At 41.3% G+C, this 15,604-nt stretch overlaps 1 protein-coding gene across 5 annotated transcripts in view; it reads left to right on the top strand.

Annotated features, from left to right (window-relative positions):
* znf462 (zinc finger protein 462) overlaps positions 1–15,604 on the top strand; it is a 104,996-nt gene that overhangs the window by 37,328 nt on the left and 52,064 nt on the right. For 3 of the 5 annotated variants that reach the window (XM_020530366.2, XM_020530367.2, XM_020530363.2), the window contains exon 3: positions 13,721–13,969. In XM_020530366.2, coding sequence (XP_020385955.1) covers positions 13,750–13,969 — 220 coding nt within the window. In that variant the 5' untranslated portion in view covers positions 13,721–13,749. Of the gene's footprint in view, positions 1–2,297; positions 2,390–13,720; positions 13,970–15,604 lie in introns of all 5 variants that reach the window. The other 2 variants (XM_048595013.1, XM_048595014.1) reach the window with 2 other exon arrangements.

Genomic DNA, 15,604 nt, shown 5'->3' with positions numbered 1-15,604 from the left:
AACACCCAAATCCTGCCCTTCCTTGTGTTCCTCTGTTACAGTCACATCATCATGTTTGAGGTGGCAATCTGCATCTGTAAATCCCCAGTGTTACTTACTATCCTCAGTGCTTTCAAATAAGATATTTATGCTCACATTTCATGTGCATTCTCTTGACTGTCTAGACTTGATTTTCTTTAAAGCCATTTCCCTCTGGGTAATGTGGTGATGAGGTTTAGTCCATACTGTTCAGGTAATTCCTTAAATTTTCTGGAGGTGAATTAGGTTCCATTGTCACACACTATTCAAAAAAAGAATCTCTTCCTTAGTGAACAGAGCTTGTACTGCTGAGATGATTGCTGTAGCTTTCAAATCTTTCATCTTATTGATAAAAATGAACTTGTGACTAGCAGTTTGCTACTTAAAGGTACCATTCTTGGGTGAAATAGCAACAAAAGAATGGACATTGGACAGAAAGCTGGGCTAGAGAGGTGAATGAGAAGTGAATAAGATAAATTAACTCCCATAATATGCCATGGTCTGGCTGGTAAATCAGTGGCTATCATCTTCTTTTCCTGCTGTGTTTCTGTTTCTTTCAGCATACCTTCTGTATAGACACTATATTTTCAAAGTCCTTATAGCTGTGTATTAGGTACATGGTGGATCTGCCTATGAGCTTACACTTCTTCATTCCCACAAGTCTATAGGTGTGAGGCTAGAAAAGCACAGCAGGTCAGACAGCATCCGAGGAGCAGGTAAGTCAACGTTTCGGGCCGAAACCCATTGTCAGCACTTATTCATTCCCACAAGCCCTTCTAGATAAATTCTTCTGCATTGATTCAAGTATAGTCGTTCTGGATTTGGCTAGCAGATGACCATCTTCTAGCGTGATCTCATCCCTGATAGACTAATGCTGCTGTATTGCTGGCTGTGTTGCTGTTTCTTATCAAGTCACCACTGGATCACTTTCTGAGCAAACATCTGTAACTCTACACCTTTGTTGGTTTCATCTGTAATTTGCTTTGGTTTTGGTGGTGTTACGTTCCCTGAGTGATTTTATATTTTGATCTTTTGCCTCATGCTTTACTGAAATTCACTAGATCTTCACACTGCTCAATCCCAGAATAGCAGGACCATCTGTTTCAGTGACGTAGTACGAAGTGTTAATACCTTTTTTGAGTCTCTGTCTGAATTGGGTTGTTCCTAGCTGTTGAATCTGTTTCCTCTGCACACTCAATTCAAAGCATCTTTCCTTGGGTAGCCTTTTTTAAATTTTCAGGAAAGATCTTCTGATATTGTCCATGCTGGATGAACTTACTCAGCTCCACACTCAATCTTCAGCTTCTGATTTTATTGTGGTGGGTTTGTTTCTCATCTTCTTCTGGATTTGAATGGTTACGTGAATTTCATTTCTCTGTGAGCTGGGAAGCAGCTTGTCTCCAGCTATTCCATGTAATTGTGTGGTTCCTGTCTCTCTTGTGTCCTCGGACTCATTATTCTCTTCCAGGGTATAGATATCTTAGGTCACTTTACTTCTGATTCACCCTATCGCTTTATTCTAATAATTTGTCTCATCATCTTTTTTTCTTTGTTCTGCAAATCTTTTTCCCACTCTTTTGACTTTGCAAAAATTTGCAGTTTGATCCATTTGCAGGACATTTCCTGTAAATCTGTGAACTCTTCGTCATTCGCATCTCTCGCCCATCTTTTCTCTCTGTTGTCCATTCTTTTGTTGTTATTTCACTGCATCAGCCCCATGCCTTTCACATGACTCAACTGAAAACGAGCTGTTTGGAGAGTCTTTGCCTTACTACTCATGATTTCTTATGATCGGACAGTGTCTGTAGCCTGCAATATTCTGAATCTGTGCTTTTCAAGTCACATCCCTTTGTACTTCAAGGTATGCAGAACCCTAAATGAGTTGATTGAACAGCTTATATTTTGTCTCTCTTTTTAAGTCTTTTTAGGACATGGTTGACAGGTTCAGCTGATTCCTGGCTCAGATTTTGAATATTAAATTGGTAGATCCAATGGTTTGATTTTGTGCTTAAAATATATGTTCAATTTTGCAAAGATTTTTGTCTATTCCAATTTGTCATGGGCTGGAGCTGTACATTTTTTTTTACTGTGATGATCATTCCATTCTTGCACATTCTTCTTTGGCATTAATTGGATTTAATTTTTCAGTCTAGTTGTGCTTTTAAAATTTTGTTTTTACACTCAGACAACCCGCTGCCATGCTATGTTTTCTAATTGCCATGAGTTAGAAATAATCAAACTTTAGATTCAACGCTGGAGTTTCGGTGTTTTTCTTGCAGGTCTCCATGTGGCTGGTGAACTGATATGCTGTCACTTGGTACAAGACTGTAGTGCAGCAGTAAAACATGGCACCACCGGGATATAGAGTAAGGTAACAAGTAGTTCTGAGCTCTTTACGAATTACATAACAATATAACATTATCCAAAGCCATTTGAGAGAGATGATGCTTTTCAAAGCAGAATATTGGTTTGTTACTTAACTGCTGATAGTGCTGCAAAATGTTAGGTTTATGCCACAGCTTGAAACCTTGCAAATGAATGGAAAAACCAAGTACATTTTAGACATACAAGGCATAACAAAGATATGCATTTATGTTGGGCTGTAATATGGAGGGTGCTCATAGAAATTACCAGGTGATGTTGCAGCATGCTGTGAAACTTGACAACTAAAATATTCTATGTAAAATATTGAAAAAGCAAACTCAGTCAAGTTTTGAAGAGGAAGAGTCATTCCAGGAATGGGAGGAAAGCACTTTGACAAACTGTAGAATTGTACTTTAAATAGCCCATTGAACTTTCCACCCACACGATTAAGAATAATGACACTCCAGCACCTTTTAATAATGACACTACTCACCTGTGTTATTGTCTTAGTATGGGTTTTTTTGGAGAGAGAAGGATGATAAAGAATTTTTGGAGATTTTTGATCAACTTAACTTGTACCAGATGATTGCCCAATAGATCGTATGACAGAAAACATTAGTGGTATTTCCAGACCTGGCAAAGTCTGCACTGTTGCCACTTGTGCCGATTATTGAAATGGAAACCCTGGAGATTTCTCAAATTAACTAGAATGCTGGCCTGTTACTTTCTGTTTTCATGATTTACGAAAATGTTTCGAGTTAATACCTACTAACAGTGTGGAGCTTAAACCTTCATAAAGTCTATTCTTTCCATGTTCAATTGTTGAGTTGTCCAAAACAATGAAAATTTCAGCAGGTGGTTGTTATAGATGCAACTTGTGCATAAACATAGCGCCTTTCACTTGGTGAAAGATTGCAAGTAGCTCCACAGTGACAATTAGCAGACAGAATTGTTAGACCAAGCCAGTATAAGGAGATACTAGGGCAAATAACCAAAGGAAGGTCAGTGTAATGCTGAATAGGTTCACGCTGCGGAAACTCAATGAAGTATTTGTCCAGTTATTTTTCACTATTATTGCTGTTGCTGTCGATCAAGCTGTGCATAGCTGACAAGTTTGTGGTAATATGACGGTCAAACTTATCTGAGAAACTTCATGTATTCTTTAGATACCCAATCTTCTGAAGATGTATAGGGGAGGTGTCTTTCTTCACTACGCCCAAAATTTCTTTCTCACCCTTGTTTCTTGAATGCATTCTGTAAATTTGCCAAAACAGCCAACTTATACACCACAAGCTCCCATTGGACATTAGTAGCATTAATGAGCAGTTAAACCTCCTTTCAATGATGCTGGTTGAAGGATGAATATTGCCCAGGACAGTTGATAGCAATGCCCCTGCTTGCCTTGGAATTAATGCAATGGGTTTTATACATTCACCTGACAGAACAAGGACTGTTTTGGCTCAACTCTGCTCCAAAACACCACAGCAGCAATGTGGCAGAGACCCCTCAGGACTGGCCCTCTGACATTGCGGTGCCCCCTTGCTACTGCACTGAGTGTCAGCTATGATTATGGAACTCCATTTCTGGAGTATGACTTGAAAACACAAACATTCTGATTGAAGTGAGGGTACTCCTCACTGAGACACAACTGACGACTTGCCCTTTTATGCTGAGTTCTGCAAAACAAAAGGCATAGTTGCTGTCCTTGTCACTGTTAGAGTCATTGCAATCCGTCTAAACTAACCACTAGGTCCTATATTGCATTGGATAAGTTGGATGGTGCACTTTCACTGTCAGTGTTGGGTTTCATGTGTACATTTTGGATCTTCACCACCTCTCAACCTCTTGAATGCCTGATTTTTTTTTTCCAACAATTTCATGATATCTTAGCATCTCTGACAAGGCTGGTATTTGTTTCCCATCTCTCATTGCCCTCAAGAAGGTGATAACGAGCTACTGCCTTGAACCGCTCGAGTCTGTGTGGTTTAGACCCCCCAACAGTGCTGTTAGGGAAGGAGCTTGAGGAATACATGATCAATAAGTAATGACAATCCCATTCTGAGTCACAATGGTGTGTGGCTTTGGTGGGGGGTGGTTGGGTGGATCTTGCTGGTGGTGTTACCATGCATCTGCTGCCCTTGTCCTTCTAAGTGGTAGTGGTAATAGGTTTGGAAAGTGCTATCAACGCAGAAGGAATTAAAACAATGTGACTGGTGAATGAGACATATACTGGTCTGTCTCATACACTTTAAAATGGAGCTTCAGTGAACCAGTACATTCAGCTTCCAGGTATTGCTCGTTTTTCACCTTTGCAAAAGGACTCTTGTTGAGTTGCTGCAGTGTGTCTTATAAATGCTGCACACTGATGCCACTGTGCACCGGTGGTGGATGGAGTGCCAGTCCAGTAGACTGCTTTGTCCTGGATGGTTTTGAGCTTCGCAAGGGCAGTTGGAGCTGCACGTCTCCAGGCAACAGGAGAGTATTCCATCACACTCCTGGATTCTGCCTCTGTAGATGGTAGACTGCGTTGGAGAGTCAGGGGATTGCCTGCTTTCAGAACTAGATGTGCAGAATTTTCTTCAGTTCCCAAAACAATCCATTCTGTCTGGTTGGACAAGACTCTTGTCGACCTTGATAGCCTGTGTAAGCAGTTATCGTTTTATTGATATTTTGGGATCAATCTGCTTAGCGTTGCTAATTCACACCTCTGGAGTCGGTGAGACTTGAACTCAGGCTCAGAGATAGGGACAGTATCACCGCACAAGAGCCCCTAATAAATTGTTTTATATGGTCAAGATCACCACACCGTATTTCTTAAGTTTATCATTCTGCTGCAGAAAATGCAGCTGTGTGCAACTTTAGTTGTGTCCCTTTAAGATTACAAGGTGTAATTACTGTCTTCCTGCCTCAATTAGAGGCTAATTGTACTTGGCAGATAGTCAGGTCAATTAGAGGTCAAGCTTAACGTTTTTTTGACATATTTTTGAGGCTCAAATTCAATTACAAGAGTTTGTTGCTATGTTGGCAGGGTGCAGGGAAGCAGTTGAACATTTTCTTTAAGTTGGAAACTGGGTAGATTTTTTAGAAACTTTAACACGGGTGGCTGAAATTGCATCCCCAAACCAAATCTGTGCCAACGATTTAGCTTGAGGTCAGTCAGAAGGGGAACGTTGTGAAAAAGAGCGATTGGAGCCCATGGCCTCTGGGCCACATGAGACTCTAATCTCGTTTATGGCTCCCGATGTTTTCGGTTTTGATCACATTGTCATAAGGCAAAGTCAAGAAACATGAGAACACTGTCTTTATTGTAGGATCAAAAATACTCATCTAATGGGTGGCACTGTGGCTGAGTGGTTAGCACTGCCTCACAGCATCAGGGACCCAGGTTCGATTCCCCCCTTGGGTGACTGTCCTGTGTGGAGTTTGCACGTTCTCCCTGTGTCTGCCAGGGTTTCTCCCGGGTGCTTTGGTTTCCTCCCACAGTCAAAAAGTGTGTAGGTTAGGTGGCTTGGCCATGCTGAATTGCCCATACTGTCCAGAGATGTGCAAGCTAGTCGGGTTAGCCATGGGAAATGCAGGGTTACAGGTTTAGGGTGGGGGGATGGTGGTTGGGGGGTGTTGGTGGGATGCTGTTTGGAGGGTTGATGTGTCTTGATGGGCGAAATGGCCTGCTTCCACATTGTAGGGAATCTATGATTCTAAGCAACTGAGGATGTATATGCTGGAGCTGAAAGTTTTTAAAAAAAAATCAAAGGAGCCAAAAGCATCAAAGTGATAATTCAGAAATAGGTTGTTAATTTGTTTTTGTTAATACATATCAATCCACATATTATGTCAGTAAAATATGCATTCTACCAGAGACCTCAAAACCTTTACCTGGTATTTGGTTTAGAACCACCAAATTTTCATCTTGCAGTTCCCAATAAATTTTATTTAGGCATTTCTTTTTTAGCAAAGAAGGCTTTTCAGTGTGTAAAACTGCTGGCCCCTGGATGAGGGAGTTTCCACTTAGAGCGCAATAGGAAAATTGTGCAAAAAACTTGTTCAAACACACTGCTTAGACTGCGTGTCAAATTTCCCATAAACCTGATTTGGGTGACCACAAATGTGTAATCTTCCAATAATCAGTGCAGTTACAGAATATAGTTGTCTCTGTACCATTCGTAAATGCATCAAGGAATGCGTTTAAATACAATGTGATGCAGTTTTATTAATACAGCGGAAAATGGGTTTTAACACCAAGAGGTATGAATTTCTTCTAATGAAGGTATCTAGTTGTCCACCTGTGAGTAATTCAGTTTAAACCCTGATTTAAAAACTATTTTGAACCATTTTTAGTTTCACTGGTGTACATTTGTCAAGTTTTCTGTGTAAATTAAAACTTGTTTGATATAGAAGGAATTTAAAAATTAGCCTTATTGCATCTGTGAGCTTGTACAGAAAACAAATTCTGAGCATAATTTGATTACCATGTCTTTTTTTATTATTCGCTATGGAATGTGGACATCCGTGTAAGGGCCAGCATTTATTGCCGATCCCAAACTACCTTCTTGTATTGCTGAAGTCCATGTGCTGTAGATAGACTCTTAAATGCTGGAGTTCTAGGATTTTGACCCAGTGACGCTGAAGGAACGGTGATGTATGTCCAAGGTCAGGATTCTGAACTTGCACAGTCAGGAGAATTGTAATATGTAGCCGTGGACAGAAATTGACCTGGATTGATGGACTTTCAACCCAGGATGATGGAGTACACAAAGAATCAGAGTTTACATCTACACTTTGTAATCTCCCATTTGCCCTTGACTCGGCCATTTCCACCTGGGTAAGCAGTGGAAACCTGACCCTAGTGTAGCATTATGTTGCTAAAGTACAAGTGTGAAAGATCAACAACTGCTGGGTGAGTTCATACGATGTGATTGCTTTGGTTTAGACAACTTGTCCAGACCACGATGTGACACATTTATTTTGGACTCTGTCATACATGTGTCACGGATGGGAAGTACATCCGCAAGTCAAATGTTTATAATTGATATGTATCTACTTTAATCATTGGTGTAAGTAAAGACTAATAGCTGCCATTTCACGTTCTGTGCAACAACATAAGGAACAAACTGTTCTTCAACAAGTTAATGGTACTGGGGCAGCCGGAGTGGGGGAAGGCTTTGGAGAGTAGGGTAGTGATTTGATTGTGGTGAGCGTTCTGTACCACTCTCATCCTGTCGCATGAGCTATCTGAACTATTGATCGCCATGACGTGGATTTGCTGCGACCATCCACCAAGCGTAGGCATCTACAGGGTCTGCTTGGTCTAGTGTGGTAGAGGAAGACCACTTGATAGTCGAATGAAAATAGATGATTGCTCAAGCAGGATGTAATTTATTGCATGTTAGTGACGATGTACAAGTCCTTTAAGATAGTAGACATTGTTACAGACACCATGAGGAGGACCTAGATGGTAGGTCTTAGGCATAGTCATACAGCGCAGATCCAGACCTTTTGGTCCAACCAGTCCATGACAACCATAAACCCAATCTCAACGAGTCCCAACTGTCTGCTGCTGGCCCATATCCCTCCAAGCCTTTCCTATTCATGAGCTTAGCTAAGTGTCTTTTAAATGTTGTAACGGTGCCCGCATCCACCACTTCCTCAGGAGGTTCATTCCACATGCGAACCACACTCTGTGTAAAAAAACAAAAAAAATTGCCTCTCATGTTTTTTAAAATCTCTCTCCTCTCACCTTTTAAAACTGTATCCGCTTGTCTTGAAATCTCCCAACCCAGGGAAAAGACACCTACCATTAACCCTATCTATACCCCTCATGATTTTATAAACCTCTATAAGGTGACCTGTCAACCTCCAATGCTCCAGTGGAAAAAGTCTCAGACTATTCAGCCTCTCTTTGTAACTCAAACCTTCCATACCTAGCAACATGCTGGTAAATCTCTTCTGAACTCTTTCAAGCTTAATAATATCCTTCCTATTACAGGGTGATCAGAACTGTCCTTTGAGATTCTAGGCTGTTCTCCCACCAAACCCATATTACATCGTCATTGTGGTTGGGACTCGAGGCACTCTTTAACGTTAACCCTTTCAGAGCCTTACTTCCTGATGAAACAATTACGCTGTTGCACTAATATTCCAGAAAACTTGCAGTCAAAGTCTACCAGGTTTCCTTGCAAGTTTGAAATTTGGCTTAAAAGATGTTTTGAATTTTAAAAAAGTGCATCATTTAAAAAATTAATCTGAACACTGTTGGGTTGGCATTAAAGCTTACCTGGTATACTAATATTCTATTATGGATATGTCTGACCTATATATGACTCCAGACCTGCAGCATTGTGATGGACTCTGATGCTTAACTGCTGTCTGTGTGACTCAGTTCTTCCACAATCTGGAAGAGTGGGAAGGCACTACCTAGCTAAGCAGGCCTGGCAGTATCTGTGGAGGGGAGTCAGAATTGATGTTTTGGGTCGAGCGATCATAGATCATAGAATTCATACCCTCAGAGCTCCCCACCCAGACCCATCCCACTATAACCCACCTAATCTACTCATCCCTGAACACTATGGGCAATTTTGCATGGGCAATCCACCTAGCCTGCACATCTTTGGACTGTGGGAGGAAACCGGAGCAGCCGGAGGAAACCCACGCAGACACTGGGAGAATGTACAAAAACAAAGTTGCTGGAAAAGCTCAGCAGGTCGTGGCAGCATCTGTGAAGGAAAAAGCAGAGTTAATGTTTCGGGTCCGGTGACCCTTCATCAGAAGAACGCGCAGACTCCACGCAGACAGTCGCCCGTGGGTGGAATTGAACCCAGGTCCCTGGCACTGTAAGATAGCAGTGCTAACCACCGTGCCAGCGTGATGCCATCCCCCCCTTCAACAAAAAAGACCCTGAGCTTCCAGTTACCTGCTACTTCAACACACCATCCTGTTCCCTAGCCAACATCTCTGTCTCAGGTTTGCTGCAGTGTCCAGCAAAGCTTGGTGCAAGCTGGAAGAACAGCACCTCATTTTCCAGTTGGGGACCCTGCAGCCTTCTGGACTCGATATGGAGTTCAATAACTTTAGGGCTTCAGCTCTCCCATGTCCTTGCCCCAACCCCCAAACACCAGGCCTTGTTATCACATAATCTGCTATTACACACAACCCATTGTTAGCCACTAACAGTACCCATTAATAGCTATTCAACCTCCTAGTCAGATTGTTATCCACTCTTTTTTTTGTCTGTCCAACTGTTCTCTCTCTTTTTGGGCTCTGTCCCCATCTGTCATTTTACTTCTTATCCCCTTGCCCCACCTTCTGCATATACACCAATATTTTCCTAGCTACCATCAATTCTGAAGAAAGTTGACTTGACCGGAAACATTAACTCTGATTTTTGTGCTCAGATGCTGCCAGACTTGCTGAGCTTTTCCAACAATTTCTGTTTTTGTTTTTGATTTACAGCTTCCACAGTTCTTTCGGTTTTTATGTTTGAAGGTAGACTGGGGTCACTGCTCCAAAGTTGGTTGGCACCAGAAATGTTTGTTTAGTGCAGTAGCTGGGGTTGTTCTTAGAGCAGAGGGGGTTTAGAGGAAATTTAAGAGAAGAGTTCAGAATTATGAAGGCTTTTATTAGAGCAAATAACAGGAAACATTCCTGTTTCAAGAGGGTCGATAACCAGAGGACACAGCTTGAAGGTAATGGGAAAAGAGCTGTAGGGGAGATGAGTGCATTCCTTAATACAGTGAGTTGTTGTGATCAGGAACACATTGCCTGAAAGGATGATGCAAGTAGATTTGATAATAAGTTTCTAAAGGGAATTTGGCAAAACTTCAAAGGGAAAAATTGATAGGATGGTGGGGATAGATTTGAGTAGAACTAATTAGGTAGCTCTTTCAAAGGGTCAGCACAGGCATAATGGACCATCTTTCTGATAAAAACCCACACACACGTGGTCAGAAAGTTAAAAGCACTATTTTTTAGAATTTAGTTTCAGATCATAGTAAAACCATGGCTTGCTAAAGCCCATAAAAAATGATAATGTAGAGTGAATTTACAAAAATGAGGGAACCTGGTGTAGAATTCAGGATTGTTGTATTTGAATATGTAAGTAGTGATAAACCTGTCATGGAGGCTCAATTATCACAGGATAGATGCATGAGTTGAACTGTTGTTCCAAAAGATGCAGTCTAGAGTATTTTTGAAATTTCAGTTATCTACAGTGATTTGAAGATGAGAGTAGCAGAGGAGAAAAGGTAAATTACATATTTGTGACCACCTGAACACCAGAATCAATTAGAGGTAGCCTCAAGTGGTTTGAGCAGTTTGAGGTGATAAGCTCGTCCCTTTTCCCGCATTCTCCTATTGGCAACTGTGTCTTCATCTGCTTGGACTCTAAGCACCAGAATTCCCCTTCTGATTCTCCGCCTTTTCTGCTCCTCTAGGAAACTCCTTAAAACATGCTACTTTGGCCAGACTGTTGGTCATTATGGGGAATACTTTATATATTTTATGTAATGTGTGAAGAATGGGAAGATATAGAACCGTTTTAAACACTTCCTGGACTTTGAACCAGATTTTGAAGGGAACCCTTGTGGTTTCCTGAAAATGAGGTCAACGCTTTAATGTGGGCTACGATCCACCTGCTCATTACAGAAAGTCAAATGACCTTAGGGAAATAGTTGAGCAAACCTTTTAGGGAGGTAAGATATAAGGTTTATTGCCCTTTAATTGCAAAAAAACCTGATTTTGGAAGAATAGCCAGTATTTATTGCCAGTCCCTACTTGCCGTTGCGAAGATCGTGGTGAATGAAATCGCTCCACACCGTCCGGTATTCTGTCACCAAGTCACCCTTTTATTTACATGTGCATAGTACTTGACACTGGTCAGGCTTCCCCCCAGAGCTAGCTCTGAATGAGTAGAACCACTCCTGTTTATCTGTCAGCCAGGGCTCTCTGATTGGGCCTGTCAACCTGGTACAGTCAGGAAACTCCTTTTCTATAAGGTCCATCTAGCTGACCTCGTTACAATCACTACAGTGAGCTGCTGTCTTGAACTGCTGCAGTCCACCTGCTATGGGTTGACTCTCCATGCCCTTAGGGTGGGAATTCTACGGTTTGACCCAATCACAGTGAAGGAATGGAGATGCATTTCCAAGTCAGAATGGTGAGTGGCTTGGAGGAGAGCTTGAGGGTTGTAGTGTTCCCATGCATCTAGTGCCCTTGTCCTTCTAGATGAAAGTGTTTTGTGTTGTGAGACTGTCTCTGTTTTCGGATTAAAGGGGATATATTTCTAATTCCAGGTTATATCTTAGATGTTAAGCAGATTTGTCACTTATTTTATCAAAACAGATTGTTTTGATTTGATGGAAGAAACCTAATGAAAGTCCTTTTCTGGACAGAAGGACCCAAAGGAAACAAGTGGCCATTTTGGTGATTTCATTCAATACATTTAGTCTTCCTTTTCTTTTGTGGGGATATAGGTGTCGGTGACAAGGCCAGCATTTGTCGGCCATCCTTAATTATCCTTAAACTGAGTGGCTCGGTAGGCTGTTTCAGAGGGTGGGCTTGGAGTCACATGTAGGCTGGACCAAGTAAACTTGGCAGATTTCCTTCCCTAAAAGCCATTAAAGAACCAGATGGGTTTTTATGATAGTCAACATTACTGATACTAGGTTTATATTCAAGATTTATTAGTTGAATTTAAATTCCAGTAACTTTCATGGGGGAACTTGAACCCATACCCCCCAGAGTATCTGCTTGAGCTTCTGAGGATTACTAGTCCAGTGACTTTACTAGAACATAAGCCCCTGTCCCTACACTAATTCATTCTAGTAGTGTGGCTGGTGGAATGGGGGGCTTGATTACCAGCATATTTTTCCAATCAGAATCCTAACAGTCACCTGCCCTAATATCTCCTGATGTGACTTAGTGTGAAGTTCTTTTTTGATAAAGCTCCCATGATGTAACTGGGAATATTTCCCATATTAAAAATGATTTATAAATGTAATGTTGTTATCGGTAACTTGCAAATTCAGATCCTGGCTATGCCATTACATTATATTATTTGAAAAGGGTTCAAACTTGTGTTGCTGTATGTACGTATGCCTATAACTGGGATTTCACTCTCTGCTGCACTGTAGTCAGTGCATCAAATTAACAATGCATCATTCACACAGCACATGGTGAGATCCGCAAATTGCATTCCAGGTCAGTTGCAGCAATTGTCTAAAAGTGTGGTGATTTTCAACTTTTTGGGAACACAATCTAACACTGGTTTTGCAAATGAGCAGTGTAATGTTGCACTTTTAAAAAAAAATAACAGTGTGAAAGACGTTGCCTTTAAAAACAATTGATCACTTTGTGGTTTGAAAGTTGGAAGAGTCGAAGCAAGGAGGCCAAAATTAAATATGTACTTAAGGAAACACTACAAATGGGAACAGTTGAATGGACAGATGCGCAGCAACATGTTTTGTCATATGACTAACAGGCATAAAAGCTGCGTTGCCATAGGCCTTCCATGATCTCAGGAGTACCCCCTGCTTTTACAGTCAATTAAGTACTTTTCTAGTATAGTAACTCTCTTGCTGATAAAGTAGATGTATTAAAGCACACATCAGGACTGATGCAAGAATGTTGAATTTTAAAAGGAACAACACAAAATAAGTTGCAGTTATGAATTGCCCATTTGTCCTGATAACTGCAAGACAAAAATGCTGCAAAAGCGTGTCTTTTTTAATAAAGCAATACCCCAGTTCTGCACTACCAAGTGACTACTTGTGATCACTTGAAATTTAGGAAATGATATACTAAAGAAGCCCATTGAACAACAATAATTCATTTTCGCTGTTGATTTAAGTAATTGTGAGCCTCTATGTACGAGGTGCCGAGGAAATAACTGCCGGTTGATTTATTCTAATCCGCAGCGATATTCTAAAAGAAAAACTTGTATTTATTCAGCACTTTTCATAACCTCAGGATGTTCTAAAGCCCTTTACAGCCAATTATGTACTTTTTGAAGCGTAACTAGTGTTGTAATGTTGGAAGTGTAATAGCCAATCTGTGCTTCACATATATACAGACGCTGTCAAATAACTAGTCAATAATGACCAGATAATCTCGTTGTGTGATGTTGATTAGATGATGAGTATTGACTCAAGACTCTGGAGAAAACTCCCTGCTCTTTTCTTTTAATGATAGTGTTCAGGAGGTCTTTCACAACCATCTGAGGGGACAGACAGAGCCCCACTTTAATGTCCCATTCGAAAGTTGGCACCTCAGTTCTCTAGTGTGTAATTTGACTTATTGCATGGTTTCAGTCATTAACTAAATTGCCAATTTGATTACATTCCAGATCCCTTTAATTGAAAGATATTGAAAGTAATGGAGGCACTGCAGTGTGATGGATGTGATTACCGAGCAGAAACGTATGATGATCTTAAAGCTCACATCCAAGATGTTCACACTGTATTTTTGCCCCATGTGGAAGCTGCTGAGGAAGATGATAATCAACCTCGATCTGTTACACCAACTCAAGATCCTGAAGCTGATGTGAGCCTTCCTGCTGTGAAGACTGAAATTGGCTCCCCAGTGGAAGCATCCAGTGAGTATTTTTTTTAAGTTAAAAGCACACCAAAGAGGCAGTGACTTTATTCACTGTAATAACATATTGGTGAATTATTTCCAACCACAGCCATGATGACACATTCAACAGGTGCCTTGCATTGTTTGTGTTTAGTGTACTTTAGACCTGCAGAATTGGCAGCCAAAACGGTTAGTTTTTGCCAGTTCCAGTTAGGATTTCACTCTGCTCCAGTTCTTGGTTTTAAATTTGGATGGTAGCCTTTTGAAGGACAAATTGGAATTCCAGCATGGCTACTTGGAACCATCATACAATTGTAAAAGATTCTGCATCTAAAATTGTTTTATAATTTAACTGCTTCCATCTGTTATTGCTGTGAACCATGTAACCTCTTTTTGAGAAACAAATATTGCATCTACTCAACTCCTAACACCTTGCTACGTAATAGACTTACCTGACGACCCAAATCCTATAAGGAATTATCATTTGTGATTTTGCTTAATGGAACCAAAGAATGGGTTACAGCACAGAAGTAGGCCGTTCAGCCTTTCATGTCTGTCCAAGTTTTCTATAAGAACAACGCTCTGACTGAACACCCTGCCCTCTGCTGTTTGACGTGGATCTGACGTTCCCCACAGGACCCCCAACGCCCTTGTCACTATATCAGCCTGGCTCCTTGTCCTCCCTGGGACCCATTGCCAACCATCCCCACCCACCACAACCTGCCCTGAACGTTTCATCACTTACCTGGCCCCTTTCACATATTCTGCCCTGCTCCCTCCTGCCAACTGGCACTGTACTACCTACCTGTTTGGCACCTTACCGACCTGGTATCCTAATCTTTCTCTTACTTTACGTATTTACCCCTTCACACGAGCTGTTAAAGTGGTTGTCTGTGATGTTAGACATTGAAATCACCAAATGCAGGAACTGATTATGGTGAAGTAGTGTGCTTGGTTTGCCTCTTCTGATTTTTCTGCATTATGAGGGACCTGTCAGAATTAAAGTACAGCTCCACATTTCTAAGGGATCCCTGATCGGATTCTCCTGTCAGACACTGAGGCCTTTCTTAACAGAGAAGGGTGGAATGGCAATCTGCGTGTGATTGATAATTTTTGGAAACTGGGGCCCATTATGTTCTCTCTCTTGCTACACAGGGTGTAGATCAGAAATTATCATTTTGTTTACGAGAATAGATGCTGGCCCTTGCATTCTCAAATAACTTGCTGTTTGACTGTTCCACCAGCAATATATATGACACTACAGCAATAAAGGTCATAGCAGACCTATTCTTCATGGTGAATTTTACTAGTTAGTTATTACAAAGAGGTGAAAATGCTGACACTGAGTCAGGCTGATGGATAAAAGTACCCTGCTAAATTTACAAAAGATGTGAAAGAAATTGCAGGGATCTAGTGATGGTTGTGTGTTGGTGGGTGTTAAGAGGCCAACACCTTAAAAGTGGCACGCGAGAACGTGTCCTCAAAGGTTACATGCCTGTGGTTCACAGATTCCTAGATGCCCTACAGTGTGGAAGCAGGCCATTCAGCCCATCAAGTCTGCACTGACCCTCCGAAGAGGACCCTACCCCCCAGCATATCCCTGTAATCCTGTATTTCCCATGGCTAATGCACCTAGCCTGCACATCTTTGTACT

Source organism: Rhincodon typus, chromosome 3 (assembly GCF_021869965.1).
Source record: "Rhincodon typus isolate 14 chromosome 3, sRhiTyp1.1, whole genome shotgun sequence".
In the NCBI taxonomy this organism is placed as follows: Eukaryota; Metazoa; Chordata; class Chondrichthyes; order Orectolobiformes; family Rhincodontidae; genus Rhincodon; species Rhincodon typus.
Note: the sequence above shows the minus strand (reverse complement) of the source record. Positions and strands in the feature narration are given on the sequence as shown.